General features: G+C 40.1%; 1 protein-coding gene across 3 annotated transcripts in view; it reads left to right on the top strand.

Moving 5' to 3' along the window:
- TENM2 (teneurin transmembrane protein 2) overlaps positions 1 to 20,347 on the top strand; it is a 943,516-nt gene that overhangs the window by 865,923 nt on the left and 57,246 nt on the right. For 2 of the 3 annotated variants that reach the window (XM_047073159.1, XM_047073150.1), the window contains exons 18-22: positions 4,006 to 4,149; positions 4,571 to 4,820; positions 14,795 to 14,815; positions 17,803 to 18,035; positions 19,263 to 19,417. In XM_047073159.1, the coding sequence (XP_046929115.1) occupies positions 4,006 to 4,149; positions 4,571 to 4,820; positions 14,795 to 14,815; positions 17,803 to 18,035; positions 19,263 to 19,417 (803 nt within the window). The remainder of the gene's footprint in view (positions 1 to 4,005; positions 4,150 to 4,570; positions 4,821 to 14,794; positions 14,816 to 17,802; positions 18,036 to 19,262; positions 19,418 to 20,347) is intronic. The other variant, XM_047073168.1, reaches the window with a different exon arrangement.

The raw sequence follows: 20,347 nt of genomic DNA, 5'->3' as shown, positions 1-20,347 counted from the left end.
TTTGTCTGTAGAATTTTCCATAGTCTAATTTATTTTCTGATTGCACCCCTGTGGCTGTTTAATGTCTTCCTTTGTTCTGTTATCTCCTGTAAACTGAGAGTTGAGACTCAAGGCTTTTTCAGGTTCAGGTTTGATTTTTTTTTTATCTGAGGTATAATTGACATGCAACATTGTATTAGTTTCAGGTGTACAACATGATTCCATATTGGTGTATATTGGGTGCAATATATACACAAATCTAGTTAACATCCATCACACAGATTGTTACGAGTTTTTTTTCTTGTGATGAGAACTTTTAAGATCTACTTTCTTAACTTACAATATGCAATACAGTATTATTAACTACAGTCACCATGCCACACATTATATCCCCAACACTTGTTTATTTTATTACTGGAAATTTGTACCTTTGACTCCCTTCACTCATTTCTTTCACCTCCCACCTGCTGCCTCCAGCAAGACCCAATCTAACTCTATATCTGTGAGCTTTGTTTTATTTTTTTTAGATGATTCTACATCGAAGTGAAATCATACAGTATCTGTCTTTTCTCTAACTTATCTAATTTAACATAATGCCTTCAAGGTCCATCCCTGTTTCCCAAATGGCAAAATATCACTCTTTTCTGTGGCTGAATAATACTACACACACACGCACACACACACACACACACACACACACACACACATTCTTTATCCATTCAGCCGTTATTGGGCACTTAGACTATTTCCATATCTTAGCTATTGTAAATAATGCTGCAATGAACATGGGGTGCAGATATCTTTTTGAGTTTGTGTTTTCATTTTCTTTGGATAGATACCCAGAAGTGAAATTGCTGGGTCATATGGTAGTTCTATTTGTAGTTTTTTTTTGTTTTTTTTTTTTTTTGAAGAACCTCCATACTGTGTTCCATAGTGGCTGCACCAATTTACATTTCCACCAGCAGTGCACAAGAGTTCCCTTTATTCCATATCTCCACAGGTACTTGTTATTTCTTGTCTTTTTGATAACAGCCATTCAGACAGGTATGAGATGGTATCTCATTGTGGTTTTGATTTGCAATTCCCTGATAATTAATGAAGTTGAGCATCTTTTCATGAACATCTTGGCCTTCTCTATGTCTTCTTTGGAATGTGTGTTCAGATCCTTTGCCCATTTTTCATTGGATTGTTTGCCTTTTTGCTATGGAGTTGTATGAGTTCTTTATATATTTTAGATATTAACTCCTTATCAGATATATGATTTGCAACTATTTTTTTTCCTATTCAGTAGGTTGTCTTTTCATTTTGTTGATTATTTCCTTTGTTGTACAGAAGCATTTTAATTTTTTTTAATTTTTTTAATGTTTATTTATTTTTGAGAGAGAGAGGAACAGAGTATGAGCAGGGGATGGGGAAAGAGAGAGGGAGACATAGAATCTGAAGCAGGCTCCAGGCTCTGAGCTGTCAGCATAGAGCCAGATGTGGGGCTCGAACTCACAAACCAGGAGATCATGACCTGAGCCGAAGTCAAACATTCAACTGACTGAGCCACCCAGGCACCCCATCACAGAGGCATTTTAACTTGATGCAGTCCCACTTGTTTATTTTTGCTTTTTGTTGGCTGTGCTTTTGGTGTCAAATCAAAAAATTATTACTAAGACCGACGTCAAGGAGATTACCCCCTGTGTTTTCTTCTAGGAGTTGTATGGTTTCAGGTCTTAACTTCAAGTCTTTAATCCACTTTGCATTAATTTTTGTGTATGGTGTAAGATGGTGATCCAGTTTCATTATTTTTCACATGGCTGTCCAGTTTTCCCAACACCATCTATTGAAGGGACTGTCTTTTCCCTGTTGTATATTCTTGGCTCCTTTGCTTTGAATTAATTGGCCATATATGTATGGGTTTATTTCTGGGCTCTCTATTTTGTTCTATTGACCTGTGTGTCTGTTTTCATGCCCTCACTATACAGATTTGATTACTATAGCTTTGTAATATAGTTTGAAATCAGGGAGTGTAATGCCTCTAGGTTTGTTCTTTCTCACGATTGCTTTGACTACTTGGGGTCTATTGCAGCTTGATACACATTTTAGGATTGTTTGTTCTATTTTTGTGTTTCTATTCTGTGCCATTGGAATTTTGGGATTGCAATGAATCCGTAGATTGCTTTGGGTAGTGTGGGCATTTTAATGATGTTAATTATTCTAATTCATGAGCACAGAATATATTTCCATTTATTTGTGTCTTCTTCAATTTCTTTCATCAGTGTTTTATAGTTTTCAACATATAGGTCTTTCACCTCCTTGATTAAATTAATTCCTGAGTATTTTATTCTCTAATTTTTTTTTTTTCAGCAGGACAACTAGATAGGTGGTACTGTTGTCTCCCATCAGGAGGCACCTAATGTCATCTTGTTTATCCTTTTGTGATTTCAGAGGCCACTGATGCTCATTACCTAGATCCATTAGGTCATTAAGAATTGCAAAGTCATATTTTAATTTTTTCATTGCTTTTCCATTTATTAGCTAGAATACTTTTACATAGAGATATTCTCTCATTAACTACTTGGTTATAGGAGGTAGAGTTCAAATAAGAAAGAAGAAATAAATTCTTGATTGTTTGTCTTTATATACTGTTTTCAATATAATAAGTTTGTTCTCTAACATCCTCTAACAGTGGCAAATTAATTTTCTAATACCATTATGAACTCATAGAATAAAATGTGTCTAATATGTTTCAATCCATTGAAGTTATTATCTCTACTGAGGGTCAAACTATCCCATCTTTGGTCAGTGGGACACTCTTCAGGCTGACTCCCTATCTTTTGACATAACCCTAGGAGATTTTGATTTCTTCCTTGCTATCTGGTATGATAAAATACCCTAGTCTCATCTTGTTCATTTCTTGCTCCAGCCATTTCTTCAAGGAGCCCTGCCTGATTTCCTTTTAATGAGAAATAATATTTCAAGGCCACAAGCTAGGCACTAGAAATTCTCTTTGCCACTGATTTCGTTGTTGTTTCTTGGAATTTTCAGAGGACAAGTTAAGAAATATATGTGGGGTTTTTTTTTAATAAAGTGTATCTCCAATTCAAATTGATGCTCCTATATCTCAGGATTTAAAAGAAGCTGTGGAGAATCCCCAAAGGTGACACACATAGTTAAGAATTTAATGTAGTAGGAATAGCAATAATAACAGTGCCTCATATTTCTAAAGCAATGTTGCAATTAAAAATGTATGGCATCTTGGCATTTTGTCTCATTTATCCCTACTACATCTCTCTGAGAAATTGAGGTTTCACTTGCTCTGTTTTACACATGGGAAAACAGAGCCACGAGGAAGTGTGAGCTGGAGCAGAGTTAGAACTGAAGTCCTTCATCTCCCACCTCCCTCTCCCATTTGTCCATGTGGCAAATGTAGGATTTTTACAGTCTTTGGATTCTGTTCCCCACTGAATTGTCACATAATTGGCAGGCTTTGTCCCCATGCCTGCCTTGCCTGGCACTCTCTGGAATCCTGAGTGATCGTACAAAGAGCTTTAACTTATACAAGCTGTTGCCTACAGAATCTCCTTATAAATGAGCCACTATGCTTCCATAGGCCTTCCTCCTAGTGAGCGAAAATAAATAACATAGAATATGATAAATGCATGCCGTGAACAGCAGGCTGAAAGAAACAGTCTCCTGTCCATCTATAAAGGAGAGTTGTATTTCGTTTTTAAATGATTCTTCTCCTCCTTCCACATCACTAGGGTCATATTTTGAAAGCCAGCTGTTCATTGGAAAAGTCTTTCTATCCCTACAGAGTACTACTGTGTAAGTTTCAAGGTTGAGTTCAGCTTGAAATCTGAATTTAATATTGTGTGGAATCACGAGGAGAAAAAGCAATCAACCCACCTCCTTCAGTGGGCTTTTGGAAAGGAATCTGTATTACCATGAACATGTGTTTCTCATTCCAGCTGGAAGGCTTTGGAGTAATCAAGTAAACTCTCTTTTCTCCATTCTGCCCCACCCACTTTTATCTTTCAGTATCTGTTGGGTTTGAATATGAGACCTGCCCCAGTCTAATACTGTGGGAGAAAAGGACAGCCCTCCTTCAAGGATTCGAGCTAGACCCTTCCAACCTCGGTGGCTGGTCCCTGGACAAACATCACATTCTCAATGTTAAAAGTGGTATGTGGGCACATTTACTTTCCCAAATACATCCTGATCTCCACTCCGGAAACTTCTCGGCAGCCTTGACATTTAAGTGGTGGCCCCTCCCCTTCCCTTAGCATTTTTCATCAAATGTCCAAAACACTCATAGGTTTTCCCACCTTCTCCTTTTAAATGTCAAAGAATCTCAGGCTGTTTTTCCCAGACCATCTGCCTTAGTGTACCTCACAATTCTTCTTCAGTTATCCCTACAGGCAATATCTTAGCCTTGGGGTTCAGCCACTCCATTACAGCATCATGAGGAAATAGGCAAGTTCTCCAAAGATCAAAGTTTCCTACTATTTCTCTTCTCTCTGCCACTGCCCCTCACCCTCAGTAAGCCAATAGAAGTATCCTCCCCAGAGGGTTGCAGTAACTATCCCCATTTCCTGCTCCCCAGGAATCCTACACAAGGGCACCGGGGAGAACCAGTTCCTGACCCAGCAGCCTGCCATCATCACCAGCATTATGGGCAATGGCCGCCGACGAAGCATTTCCTGTCCTAGTTGCAATGGCCTTGCCGAAGGCAACAAGCTACTGGCCCCAGTAGCTCTGGCCGTTGGAATTGATGGGAGCCTCTTCGTTGGAGACTTCAATTACATCCGGCGCATTTTTCCTTCTCGAAATGTGACCAGCATTTTGGAGTTACGGTAAGTGGCCACACAGAAAACCTTCCTTTGCTCTATTGTTCCCATTGCTACAAAACTTCCCTGGGCAAATGATGGCTGAATTGGGGGTTCTCCAGAGAATATATATCCCACAAAATGGGCTGAGCTTCAAAACCTAGGCCTGTAATCAAATAATAGTTGGGGAAATTCTTTTTGAATCTATAAAACACCACACACATATTGGATACAATTGTTAACACCTGACTTACAAACAAACAAGGGTGAAAGCTTTAGGTCATAGTGCTTGGTGTGGGACCTGTGTAGCTGTATTTGTAAATACAAGAATCCACACAAGAATCTCCACACAAGAATCTGATACATACCAAACAATGAAAGAACCACTACTTCAAGCTGTTCATCTGTTTCAGTGGTTTCTAAAGTGACACTTCTTAAAAATACAGACTCCTGGAGCCCACCCCAGAGCACTGATTCAGTAAGCCTAGAGATGAGCCAAGGCAGTTTTTATCTTTGACAAGCTCTGTAGAAGATGGTGATGTACATGAGAGTTTGAGAACCACTAATGTTCATTTACTAATTCAAATGTTTATATTTTGTGCCTCTATGTACTACCTTTCTATAAATTCTCTGGGTCCTTGCACATTCACTAGGATATGACTTAGAATTACTGCATAGTCCTTGCTAGTTAATTTCTGGCCACACCTGGTAGATTCCTCCTGGTCATTGCTTGCTACTAACTCTGAAGTCCAGATTCCTCTGTGCTGGATGAAAGTTCTTATAAGCTCTCTTCCCAGCAAAGTTGACTCCAGGCCCTAAAACCTAGAAAGTGATCTGTAAGTGGAGGGATAAATGAATTCTATAAATAAGGGACAAAATACTTGGTGAATGTATACCACGTGCCAAGGACTATCTGTTAGGACATGAGGGAGAGGGTAGGAACAAGCAAGCCCTAGCTGTTGTGTTTATGGTTTTATAGGAAACTTCACACCAATTCATGTGGACAAATTTAAAAAATGATAATGCTTTAAGGAAAACCTAACAGGGTAATAATTAGGGACTACTGTGTGGAGTAGGAAGGATAAGGAAGCTACATAAGATAGTTAGGGAACATCTGAGATGTGTCATCTGAGATGGGGCCTAAATGATGAGGTCAGCCATGTGAAGATCTGGGGGAAAGTATTCCAGGCAGAGAGAAGTTGTGCAAAAGCCCTAATATCAGGCAATAATCTGGTTTACTTAAGGGATTGAGAGAGTCCAATATGGTTGCATGGTGGTAAACTCAGAAGGAAGTGTTTCAGAGGAGGTCAGAGAGGTCAGTAGGGGATCAATGCTTCAGCATCTTATGGACCTTGTTGACAAGTGTAAATTATATTCTTATTACAATGGACAGCTGTTGGAGGTTAAAGTAGAAAGTACAGTAGAGTTGACATGATCTTATTGCCTTTTTAAAGATTATTCTGGCCATTGTGTAGAAGAATGGACTGTAGGGGTGCAAGAGTGGAAGCAGAAAAGCCCATAGGGAAGCTGTAATAGCTGACCAGGGTCTGGGTGATGGTGATGTAGACTAGAGGGGTAGCAGGGGAGATAAGGAAGTATTCCAACTGGGATATATTTTCAAAGTAAATGTGATGGGAATTGTTCATGGATCAGGTGTAAGAAATGGAAAAAAAGAAAAAGAAAAAAAGAAGAAGAAGAATCAAGGATTATGATGAGCATCTTGACCTGAGCAACCAAGGAGGTGGTGGTGCTTTCTAAAGTAGCCTCAGCTACCATGTGAAGGACTTAGAAGAAGCCACAGGTTGCACTTGCATTTTAGTGGCCCCTTATGGGAGAGAGATCAGTGATTAGACCATCAGCAAGTACTGCTGACTATTCCTGGGACCTGAGACTGTGCCAAGCACTGGGCGGTTAAAAAAGAGAGAGAGAGAGAGGAGAAAACCCCAGCTTCACCCCCAAGAAGGTTACAGATTCAGTGATCCAGTAGGCATTTACCGAACATAATGTGAGCCAAGCATGTGCTGGGCTCTAAAGGTCTAGAAGGGGATGAAACGCAAGGCTCAAAGAGCACCCATTTGAAGATGACAGATGGGAACCTAGGCAAGTAGAGACAATTCAGGATGAGTATTGTAGAAGAACCAACAACCACCCATCATGGAAATAAAGAAGGGGAAGTCATGGGGTAGACTAGAAGAGTATAATGAGCAAAAGATAAACAGTGAGAGGAGAAGGAGACAAATAGATAATCCTCAAGCTGTCAAATTGCCAATCAGACAAACCACATTTTCTAGAGCTACCCAACTAGGTCCCCTTCCCAAGATGTTCATTTCCCTTTTTATCCTAGGAGAGTCCTTTTCTCAGGAATCCCGTTGGCAGTGGAGAGCCATGGCAGGAGTCAGGGAAGGGAGTGAAGGTAGCATTCTGCTTTTCCATGAGGGTTGCATTTTTAAATCTGACATTTATAACCAACTCTCCATTGTCTGGCCCTTACTTCTTTGTCATGGGTCTAGGTGCTCAGAGCTAAATCAGCACTTGCCTACTACATTCCCACCTCCAAACCTGGACTCATGCTACTTGCTCTACTTAAAATACTTTGTCTAATCAGCCTCACCATGTCCATCTTTAATGCTCATTTTGAAGGTCCCCTCTCCATGAAGCCTGACCTCTCTAGCAGAAATAATTATCAACCTCCTCTGGGTCACTTAACTCTAATTTTCCACAAAAGTGACCCCATTTATTGCCTTGTTTTTCAGTTATTTCCATGTAAGTCTTCTAGGGTCCTAGTGTGTGAACTTCCATAGCACAGGTACCTTTGGCATCTTTGCCCCTTGATACCTAGAGCAATGCCTTGTCCACACTGGGGGCTTAAGGCACATTTCTTGAGTTAAAGGAGACACAGACCATTGTCCTCCTTTCTTGGAATCTGTCCTTGATTCTAGGTCTCTCAATTTGTAGAGGCCACAACATTAATGATAACAGCTAAGGGCCCACTCAGAGCAGCACACCACACCCACCTGGTGACATTAAGGACAGCTGGAGGGAGTGTAACTATCAATTTCCCTCAATAGCTGTGTGGTTTCTTTTTCCGTTTTAACTGCCTTTAGACTTGTTCTTGCTTTCATCAGCCAGGTATCCAGAGACGATTAGAAGTTAAGCTTTTACAAGAATACTGGTTTGATTTTTCTTTTCTTCCCACCACATAACTGAAAACTAAGGCTGTCAATCCCCTCTCTTCAAAAACAGTAACCAGGGGAGGGAGGGAGGAGGGGAAAGAGACCTGTCTTGCTTATGTCTTTTCTCCATTGTGAGTTGGCAGCTAAATGATTTAGTTTCAGGATTCAGTGCCCATCCGTATCTCACTTACCCACCCCAGATCTAAGCATCTGAGTCAGAATTTTATATAAATGTTCCCATGGTTCCTTCTCTCTTCCTCCTTCCTTTGTCTATACAAAAACATACAGGGGCAGAGTTCTACGCACTTGGAAAACTTCTAATGTTAGAAAGAGCCTTATTCTTACGTAAAATGGTTATCATTTGTACGCTGCAGTTCCACCAGCATTCAAGACATTTTCATCATGCACGTCCCCAAAAAGCCTGATACCCCACTTTTAGTGGCATATTCCCTTTCTTATAACTACACTCACTCCAGGTAATCCTTAGAACCCCAGCCTTAGAGAGTAAATTTGTCAGTGACTAACACCTTAGAGTGAATTTCTGGCACAGAAAAATCTTTCTTCCTCCTCAATTGAGAACATCTTTGGAATTGGATCCCAATATAAGGCAATAAATTATAAGGTATGGGACAGTGTCTCTCTGCCTTGTCTTAACTTGGCCTCTTGTGCTAAACATAAGAATCGGACACTTTCCATAATGTTTGAAATACTAAAAAACTTTTTACTTTCCAAATATAAAATTATGTTATGATACGAAAAATGCTTTTGTTCCCCAACTAAAACACTTTCCCATGCTGAGATTCTTTTTTTATATATCCAAGTTAGTTAACATATAGTGTAATAATGATTTCAGGAATAGAATTTAGTGATTCATCACTTACATATAATACCCACCACTCATCCCAAAAAGTGTCCTCCTTAATGCCCCTTGTCCATTTAGCACATCCCCCAACCTAAAACCCCTTCAGCAACCCTCAGTTTGTTCTCTGTATTTAAGAGTCTCTGATGGTTTGTCCTCCTGTTTTTATATTATTTTTGCTTCCCTTCCCTTATGTTCATTTGTTTTGTATCTTAAATTCCACATATAAATGAAGTTGTATGGTATTTACCTTTCTCTGACTAATTTTGCTTAGCATAATACATTCTAGTTCCATCCACATTGTTGCATATGGCAAGAGTTCATTCTTTTTGATCACCAAGTAATATTCCATTGTGTGTGTGTATGTATGTATGTGTGTGTGTGCTGTATATATATATATATATATATATATACACACACACATATATATACATATATACATGTATATATACAACACACACACATACCACATTTTCTTTATATATTTATCACTTGATGGATATCTGGGCTCTTTCCATACTTTGGCTATTATTGATACTGCTGCTATAAACATTGGGGTATGTGTGCCCCTTTGAAACAGCACTTCTGTATCCTTTGGATAAATACCTAGTAGTGCACTTGCTGGGACGTAGGGTAGTTCTATTTTTAATTTTTTGAGGAACCTCCATACTGTTTTCCAGAGTGGTTGTACCAGTTTGCATTCCCACCATCAGTTCAAAAGTGTTCCTCTTTCTTCACATCCCCGCCAACATCTGTTGTTGCCTGAGTTATTAATTTTAGCCATTATGACAGGTGTGAGGTGGTATATCATTGTGGTTTTGCTTTGTATTTCCCTGGTGATGGGTGATGTTGAGCATTTTTTCAGGTGTTCTCTTAGCCATCTGGATGTCTTCTTTGGAAAAGTGTCTATTTATGTCTTTTGCCCATTTCTTCACTGGATTATTTGTTTTTGGGGTTTTTTTGGTGGGGGTGTTGAGTTAGATAACTTCTTTATAGATTTTGGATACTAACCCTTTATCTCATGTTATTTGCAAATATCTTCTCTCAATCTGTCGGTTGCCTTTTAGTTTTGCTGATTGTTTATTTTGCTGTGCAGAAGCTTTTTATCTTGATGAGGTCCCAATAGTCCATTTTTGCCTTTGTTACCCTTGCCTCCAGAGACATGTCAAGTAAGAAGTTGCTGTAACCAAGGTCAAAGAGGTGGTTGTCTGTTTTCTCCTCTAGGATTTTGATGGCTTCCTGTCTGACATTGAGGTCTTTCATCCATTTTGAGTTTATTTTTGTGTATGGTATAAGAAAGTGGTCCATTTTCATTCTTCTGCATGTCACTGTCCAGTTTTCCCAACACCATTTGCTGAAGAGACTTTTTTCCTTTGGATATTCTTTCCTGCTTTGTCAAAGATTAGTTGGCCATACATTTGTGGGTCCATATCTGGGTTCTCTATTCTGTTGCATTGATCTCTGTGTCTGTTTTTGTGCCAGTACCATACTGTCTTGATGATTATAGCTTTGTAATACAGCTTGAAGTCAGGGAGTGTGATGCCTCCAGCTTTAGTTTTCTTTTTCAGGATTGCTTTGGCTATTTGGGGTCTTTTGTTGTTCCATACAAATTGTAGGATTATTTGTCCTAGCTTTGAGAAGAATGCCAGTGCAATTTTGATTGGGATTGCATTGAATGTGTAGATTGCTTTGGGTAGTATTGACATTTTAACAATATTTGTTCTTCCAATCCATGAGCATTGAATGTTTTTCCATTTGTGTGTGTGTGTGTGTGTGTGTGTGTGTGTGAGAGAGAGAGAGAGAGAGAGAGAGAGAGAGAGAGAGATCTTCAATTTCTTTTATAAGCTTTCTATAGTTTTCAGTGTATAGATTTTTTACCTCTTTGGTTAAGTTGATTCTTATGTATTTTATGTTTTTTTGGTGCAGTTATAAATGGGACTGATTCCATGATTTCTTTCTGCTGTTTCATTATTGGTGTATAGAAATGCAACCTATTTCTGTACATTAATTTTATATCCTGTGATTTTGCTGAATTCATAGATCAGTTGTAGCAGTTTTTTGTCGGAGTCTTTTGGGTTTCCACATAGAGTATCATGTTGTCTGAAAAGAGTGAGAGTTTGATTTTCTCCTTGCCAGTTTGGATGCCTTTTCTTTCTTTGTGTTGTCTGATTGCTGAGGCTAGGACTTCCAACACTATGTTGAATAACAGTGGTGAGAGTAGACATCCTTGTCGTGTTCCTGACCTTAGGGGGAAAACTCTTGGTTTTTTCCCTTGAGGATGATATTTGCAGTGGTCTTTCATATATGGCTTTTATGATCTTGAGGTATGATCCTTCTGTCCCTCCCATGCTGAGATTCTGATGGTACTATTGATGTGGATCAACAGCAATAGCTTTATCAGGGAAGATCTTCAGGGAAGGGAATTGTCCAGGCCAGATGTATTAGTGATAGAGAGGGAAGAATCACAAGAGAATGGGAGCCTAAGAAAGAGGGCAAGAGCAGCAGAAGTTAGAAGAAAGCTTCACCAAAGATAAGCTTTGCCTGAGAATTTCAATGAGAAAAGACCCTTCTTGATACGGGCATAGAATGATAGGGAGGAATATAAAGTTCTAGTTATATGCTTTCCCTGTGTGATCAGGCTATAAATACCAAAGTCAGGAAACAAAATATAACATATCACCCCTACCCAGAATAACAATAACAACAATACCCCATAAAATTTGGGGCAGTTCTTGGCACTGTTTTCAAAGTCCTTTACCAAAGGCAGGTCCAGGTTTCATGGGGACTAAATCTTAACATAACTTTGAATGAAATGTAGTATTATTTAGGATGAAAAAGGAAACCAACAGAAATTGCACATTTTGAAAAGCTGATAATTAGTGCAAACATCACAAAATCCAGATGAATTACCTAAAATGTTTTATTAATTAACTACTATTACACTTCCATGATACTTGTTTTCCTACACTTTTTGGCTGCATAGTTTTTGATTGTCTTTTAATATGACAATGATTGTGTAATGTCATTACCTATAAAAAGAATAGAGCAATATTCAGTCTTTCCTCTGGCATAGCTATAGTCAAGATTTGTTTCAGATTATTGATAAGTTAGTAAATGTTTCATGTCTACAACTGATTACTGGTGATGTTATGAACATTGTTAGAGTTGTAAAATTTGGAAAAATCTTTATCAGGCTTCTTTAATAATATTTCTGTGCATTTCAGTTTTCCTTGTACAGTGAATAATCTAAATAGTCTTTGAGTTGACACTCATTAACCAGCCTGTCACTGATGTCCTGGTAATAGTGAAATATTCTGTGTAAGTCTTTAGGGCACTAGTGTATAAGCTTCTGTAGAGCAGACACCTTTGGCATCTTTGCCCCTTGATGCCTGGAACAGTTTCTGGTCCACATCAGGGGCTCAGGACACACTGCTTGAGTTAAAGGAGACATGCACCAGTGTCCTCCCTTTTGTTGGAATCTGTCCTTGGTCCCATGTCTCTCAAGTTGTGGAAGCCATAACATCAATGGAATGAGCTAAGGCCCCACTTGGAGCAATCCACACCACACCCATTTGGTGACATTGGGCATTACACTTCCAGTAATAATGCTTAGTGAGTCTGAACAATAGGGCGGAAGCTTTCCTGAAAGCCATTCCTATACCAGAATCACTAGCAGTAATCTTTTTTTTTTAACGTTTATTTATTTTTGAGACAGAGACAGAGCATGAACAGGGGAGGGGCAGAGAGAGAAGGAGACACAGAATCTGAAAAAGGCTCCAGGCTCTGAGCTGTCAGCACAGAGCCCGAACCAGGGCTCGAACTCACGGACCGTGAGATCATGACCTGAGCCGAAGTCGGATGCTCAACCGACCAAGCCACCCAGGCACCCCAACACTAGCAGTAATCTAACTAGATAATGAAAGGACCACATATGAGCCACATAAGCATGTCCCCCTAAAACTAATTTAAGCATATTAATTAACTAATTAACATATAAGCATGTCCCCCCTAAACTGAATTTATCCCAGCTAACTTCTCTTTCATTAGAACTGAAACAAACAAACTGTGGCCACTCCAATACCACCCTATTCTGTGGCACAGAGGGAGTTGGAAGGGAAGGAGGCAACAGTCTCAAATGTTGATGAGCTAAGCCATCTCACTTCTTGAATCTAAGACACCACTCTGCCCTTGAAGGCTGTGCCTAAAGGGTTTGCATTATTGCAAACACAAAGCCTTGGCCTGTCCTTTGTATGTAAGGCACCTGTGCTGATCTACATCGATTGACTCAATGCCATTATTTTGGTTCCTTGGCTACTAAGTACCCATGCTGCCAATGGCCTTGGACTGGAATAGTGGTGACCTCAGTTGGTCTCCAAAGCTCATATCCATATGATCATTTGGACTGTACCCTCAGTGACTTGGTCTGCCACTCCTGCCCTTCTCCTTTCCCCAGCATAGATATTATATTAATCAACTTAAAGCACATGTTCTTAGGAAAGAAGTAGGTCAGGTCTGCAGACCCAAATCCCATCCAGTCTTTTCACAAAATCTTGACTAAAACACTGGAATTGATATTGCAATAATTAAGAGCCAAATATGACTACCACTGGTGGCAGATAACATTTCACTTTCATTAAGCAATATAAAATAGACGCGAGAATTCCCGGCTGCCACCCTGACACACCAGGCTTTGCAGAATGAATCTTAAATTGCACTATGTCAGTCAGAGCTCAGGAGTTATCAGCATCATTTAATTAACTTTTTTTTTAACGAAAACTAACACATTGGAATAAAATATAAAAATGTAATCCCTGTGCAAACCCACCACTAATCATGGCCCCTGGCAGAGGCCCAGGCTGCACCTAAGCAGGAATCAGGGCATTAGTTCTCTTTGTCCCTCCCCTGAAGCCTCCTCCCTCAGCGAGGAGGGAAAGAGGGGGTTACGGACTCCTTCCACTTTGGCCTAGAAGTCTCAGGAATGAGAAGCAGTTCTCTTTACTTGAGGCCTTAGCATCTCTCCTCTTTGCCCTAATGTTATTAACTTCTAGCCTCTTTCCTGTTGAAATTGACATGTATTTTTGTTCTTCAAAAATGCTTCACATCCTCTGTCCCCCTTCTCTCTCTGCTCCTTCCCTTCTCACACATTCTCTCTCAAAAATAAAAATAAACATTAAAATTAAAATTAAAAAAAAGAACAGCAACACTTGTACCACTTTTCCAAAAAAGAAATGGTAAATGGAGTCTTTGGCTCCAATTCTAGAGAATATTAATATCTATGAATTTCATGTTTGAATGTTATCTGTAGGAAAGAATGCATACAAGGGGCCCCACACATGCAAATTGAGTTAGAGAGAGGGAAGGTGTCATAGAACAGGGATAGGAAATGGTTGAGACTCTCAGGGTTCAACAGAATGTTTGCCAAACTGCAGATGGATTTGGGAAGAGGCTGTCTTGGATGGTACTGACTCTACCCTGTGATGCACCAATAACATATAGGTGGCACAGGTGGCACCAGGTTCCCTCCCACACCCAGGGCAGACATTACAAATGAGTCCCAGCACTTGTTACAGCTGATTGGCATTTGGCTTCAGAATCCTTCTACTTCTGTGCTCCTGGCAGGCATCACTAATCAATCAGTATTGGCACTCAAGAGGGAAACTATTTGCCATCTTTCATTAGCCAAAAGACCTCTTTCACCTGTTGCCACCTGTGTCATGTGACAGCCACATTGCTGGTCAGAGAATTCAAGCATTCTTCTGTAGATTTTTCAATGGCCAGGAAGAGTCCAAAATCAGGGGTGTTCCCCAAGTAATTGAGCCAGGAGCTGTCAGCTAGAAGGGAAAAAAAAAGGAAGACGAGTGCCTTTTTTTGGGTCCCTTTATACAAGAAATGAAAATGTTATGTTTGCTTTATCATCAATTCTTCAGCTAACTGTTTGTTCTTTTTCCTTCTGTTTTCTTTCTATAAAGAAATAAAGAGTTTAAACATAGGTAAGACGAAGAACTCTTTCCCATATAATTTGATATGGTTCGTTTGCTTCCTTGTGTTTGCTTTTTGTTTTGTGCTTCTTGTGTAATGTTGTGTATTTTTATGTACCAAATATAGTAACTTTTTTATGTGCTAATTGTGTGTTGTGGATATGATAAGCTTTAGCAATTATGAAATGCAGTCAAAAAGCAACCAAATAAGCTGACAGTAATTAGAATTTCCGGGAGATGCAAGTGCAAGATAATGAACCCTCAGCGAACTTTTATCCTGACTGCTCAGCGCGGTCCATAATTGGGCTAAACAGTTGAGGCAAACTTCTGGCTTTTGTAAATGCTGGACTGGGTTCACAAAAGCTTTAATGAACTGGAAACGGGTCAAAAACTCATTTTCAACTCATTAATGATTTTTTCCCCTGGATATATGGTCATTTAAAAAAAAAACAAGTTAATTGCCAATCTGCTGGTCAGAATGAATCCAACAGTCAGATGCATTGGGAATTTTCATGGAGTTAAATCACTTTTAAGTAGTATGAAGGGTGTAGACCAAGTACTTTTGTCTAAATAGCCTTTGTCATTCAACTGCTCCAGGTTATCATTTAAAACCATGCTGGTGAAATTCACATATGGAGTGTACAACACACATATTTGTGCATATGGCTCTGGGGAGCTTCCCATTACAAAGCTAGGAAAACTCCACCTTGTCCCAAGGTTGCACTGAAATGGAAGAAAAGTGACCTTTTTATTTAGAAGAAGAGAGAAAAACAAAATGTATTTTAATACTCAAGGGAATGTTTCTCCTCACTTCTTGAAATGAAACATGGAAGGGGCTTCTTCCTGATGTTAGGTGAGAATTAGACAAAAATGGAGTCAAGTTGTATAAGATCATCAACTTCAGTGGAAAAGCTATGCATATGCACCCTCTGCCTCTTCCTCAGGTACTCCCAAACTGGCTGCCTATAGGCACCCCAACTGGGCCAAGCAAAAATAAATCTACAATGCCCTGAAAGGACATCCCAGTTCAAACTCACATACCTCATTTGACCTTCACCATAGCCACAAATGTGGAAGTATGGGCTGTCCATACCTGAGATTCTCTGTAAGAATCTTGGTTGGAGCAAGTATGAGGCCATGGGGAAGAATGAGACCCCAACAAGAACTGACCTCACACCCTTAATTGTCTGCTCTTCTACCAGAGTTTTTGAAAAGGCTCTTTGAATCAGACTCCCAAGAAAGTCCAGAATTAATTATCTTGCTCACAGATAGGCACAGATGTGCAGTGCCCTGATCCTTCTGCTCATGATGCTAGCCAGCTACTATCATTCGGTAACAAAGTACAGCATCTAATTAAAAAAATATCATGAAGTTTTCCCTTTCTGCCCTAATTTGTTTTGCATATGTGGATATTTTCTAAAGACTTAATAGCAAAAGAAGAAAGAAAGAAAGAAAGAAAGAAAGAAAGAAAGAAAGAAGAAAGAAAGAAAGAAAAAGAAAAGAAAAGAAGGAGAAAGAGGAAGAGGAAGGAAAGGAAAGGAACGGAAAGGAATGGAACCCTGGTAGCCTACTCTTTTAAACTAGTTATCTAGGCTGGAATTTTAGAAAGACCTTGACTTCTAGTTCAATTATGTGTCTTAATAGCAACCTGAGGAGAAGTTGGAATTAAAGATGGTCTTGACTCACAAATTGTTCCTAAAAATAGCTTCCTAGTTCTTTTCTTCCTTAAATCAAGGAAGAATCCAAATGGGGGTGTTTTAATTAGTAATTTACCAGCTAATGTCTACAGAACAAATGCATCCAACACTATCATCACCCTCACCTTTCCTTCACCTCTTCCATCCCCTTTCTTCCCATAATTCCAAACTACAATTGAGAAATAACTGAAAAACAAAAGGCCTATGCTGATTTTTGGCATGTGGCATCCTAAGGCAGAGAGGCATTCACTGTTTGCAACCTAGAGGTGGTGATTTTAATAACCAGTATAGGAATAGCATGAATACCTATTCTGGTCTCAACCTCCAACAAATGACAGACACTGCAAAGGGAAGAAACTGTAGGGTTTTGAGCCAAAAGGGACATGAGAAATGATCTGATTTCTTCATTATCCAAATAAGCAGTCTAGGACCCAACACAGCCAAAAGACTTACTTAAGGTCACCAGCTGGGTCACACTGAGTTTAGAGTTTCCTGTGGCTTAGTCCTATCCTTATCAGCAACATATAGGGCAGCTAGATGCATGGCAGAGAAAGAGGTCCAGGTCTCTGAGGAATAGTGCCTTCCTATTACATTTCTCACAAACACGTCTAGTGTCACTTAGGGCCCTAGCAGCTCTTCATCCACGTTTGTGACCTCACCATTACATAAAATATTAAAACTGTACCTTCTCCCTCAGTAATATAGATTCTGGATGTGATATCAGCAAAATATCATTTTTTTAAAATGCCAACTTTATTCATATCCACACTGAGAAATAGTAGAGAAGACCTGAGGCTGAGGACTGGGGATCGATCTGGGAGCCTCCCATCAGAAAGTCAGGAAAATTCCAGGTTGCCCTAGTATTAATGATCTAGTGCCCTGGAGACATTAAGGAAGCATGGATTAAAAGAAAACCTTGTCTCATGGAAGTGTTCCTCAATCCCACTTGAGAAATATATCAAACCCATGGGGGAAAATAAAGAAGGCTGATACACACAAAACACTGACACAAAAGCAGGACCAGACTGGGATCTTTTGTACCAGCTAAATGAAGCAATGGTATTTTAGTATGATGGGAAAGGATGAACTCTCTAAATAGCATGAAGAGCTTAGGTCCAATTAAAAGAAATAGCTAAGAGCCATGATATGTTAGAACACTAGGTTGTTATGCTAGATTCTTTCCAGTTCAATAAAGTGGAAAGACACTAGAAACAGAGTCTTACCAGGATTTTTGTCATCACTTTGATCCAGTAGACCAGCTGCATAGCCCCCTTCTCATTTCTCTTTCTGCTTCTTCTAAAGCAACAACCCAGCACACAAGTACTATTTGGCAGTAGACCCTGTGTCCGGCTCTCTCTACGTGTCTGACACCAACAGTCGGCGAATCTACCGAGTCAAGTCTCTGAGTGGAGCTAAAGACCTGGCTGGGAATTCAGAAGTGGTGGCAGGGACTGGAGAGCAATGCTTGCCCTTTGATGAAGCCCGCTGTGGAGATGGGGGGAAGGCTGTGGATGCAACCCTGATGAGCCCTCGAGGTAAAGGTTACAAAAGAAGAAAACCCCTCCTCTAGAATGACCTTGCCACAAGGTTGTCTTTCTTCTTAACTGGAACTGAACTAAGTCCAGGCAGTCACAAATACAGCTTTCTCTACAATAATTTAACTCTTATAGATTGCTTTGGTGTGTGGGTGAGTATTTAAAAAAATTGTTTATTTGAAGTAAACTTCATCACCCACATATGCTACAAACGGAAAGTGGGTTGGATTGCTCCTGGAGACTTCTGAATGCTGCCAGTCACAGAGTCAGAGGGAAATATTAGCTCCATGAGCCAGAGTGACAGCTGTGTGGGCTGGAGACAGAACAGAGCCCAGTGGGGGGGGGCCTCCAACCACTCCCAGATGTTTATGTTAGACAATAGTGTACATAGTCATAAGCACAGAGCCTGACATTTTGTAAATGCCCAATAAATGGTAGCAATTAAGAATGGGTATAATTTCCAAGAGTCTGAGATTAGGGGGGAGGTGTTCTTAGAACCAATGGATCTCTGTTGGAAAAGGACCAAAGATACTTAGGGATAAAGACCTATTGATCCTTTGAAGCCCCAATTCTTATTAACATTTTTAGCTATCACTAAAGCATCTGGCAATATGGATTAAGGATGAATGGCCTTGGGCATGGGCACTAGGGTGAAGGTGCCAAAGAAATAGAAGCCACTGTCTGCATCTTACCAGGAGAGTGCTAGAACAGGTGTTCCCCCAGGGTGTACCGAGTAGAGTCAAGGCTTAATTGAGAATGTTTCCTGGAGGATATATTTTGAATTGGAAGTTTGTGACTACAGGAATCATTGTTTCTGAACCTCATTGTTGTAATTAGTTGTGAAGGTTATTCAAGTAATTTACTACCAATAATTTTTCAAGCAATGAACTTGGGAAATAACTTCTTTTCTAAAGAGAGCAGATGCCAAGTTATTTCCCCATTCATTCATTTGCAGTCTTGGTTCATTTGCAGCCCAAAGTTCATTCTTCAATTGGGTGGTAATGTAGCTAGCACCCTAGTAATTATGCAGATCTCAACAGAGTGCCTATGAGAAAGGGTTTTACCTTAAAAAGCTGAGAGCCACTGCTCTGGGTCTGCTAATCCATCCAGTATGTTCCCGAGTTCGAGAAGATCAAGAAGCTAATGCCCAATAGGGCATCCCCACCTCCACCCCCACAAGCCCTACTCCTTGTCAAGAGATACACGTTCGCTGTTTGTCTTGATCAGGTATTGCAGTGGACAAGAACGGACTCATGTACTTTGTTGATGCCACCATGATCCGGAAGGTTGACCAGAATGGAATCATCTCCACTTTGCTGGGCTCCAATGACCTCACTGCTGTCCGGCCACTGAGCTGTGACTCCAGCATGGATGTGGCCCAGGTGAGATTTACTTCTCATCACTGTGCCACACCTGGTTCTTGGCCTGAAGTTCTCACCTGCAGCCTGTTTGGGTTGAAAGTGGAATGGGAGGAAAAGATATAGATACAGATTACAGGGTGGTTTGTAGAAGGCTTGAGATGAACTAGGCAGCAAAATGGAATGAGAAATGTTAGACAAGAATGAGAGAGAGAGCAAGAGAGAAAGGAAAGGGGGAGGGTGGGATTCAGCTCAAAAAGTGGAGCTAGTGACACACTCCAGCCGTGGCAGATTACAGGGTAGGAGTTACTGTGTAATTACCTCTCTTCTCCATCATTATTGCAGGTTTGAGAATGTACTATACAGTGTTATATGTCAATCAGAACTTCACTGTTAATCTAAAATGATTGCATCCTCACTATATAAACCTTTACTTTGTGAAGTAGTAACTAGAGCAGAGCCCTCTACAATATTCCTCCAAGTGATATTCCTTTAGTATGAGTTCTTATGGGGGCAGAGAACAGCGGCTCACTTAAATGGACAGCAGGAGAAAACGATGTTTATTACATGGATCCTCAAACAACCTGGAATATATGCTTGCCCTTCCTATAAGGGCCTTTTCAACCTTCAATCAACCTCATTAATTTCAGCTCAAATTCCACAACAAACTGAAAACTTGCCACAGAGATTTTCATCTCAGTTTTGCAGAGAAGGTCCAGTTCATTTCTTCAAGCGAATGCCCAAGTTGTAGTTCACTAGCCAGCCTGTGCATTGGCTGCCCTTGGGTCAGGGCCATCTTCCAAACAGCATGGCTTCTTTTGTGTATGAGATAAAATTCCACCTCTATATGAACATAGCCTCCTTAAGCCTATGGCTGGATGAGCAGAGGATAGAAGGAATTACTTTAGCCCCTTGTGCAGTGAATTATTTGTCCAACTATATATGACTCTGACC

The sequence above is a fragment of the Lynx rufus genome, unplaced genomic scaffold (assembly GCF_022079265.1).
Source record: "Lynx rufus isolate CCGP_SWC_20201006 ecotype Redwood Valley unplaced genomic scaffold, mLynRuf1.p SCAF_1, whole genome shotgun sequence".
Classification (NCBI taxonomy): domain Eukaryota; kingdom Metazoa; phylum Chordata; class Mammalia; order Carnivora; family Felidae; genus Lynx; species Lynx rufus.
The sequence above is the reverse complement of the archived record's forward strand: the minus strand, read 5'-3'. Positions and strand labels throughout refer to the sequence as shown.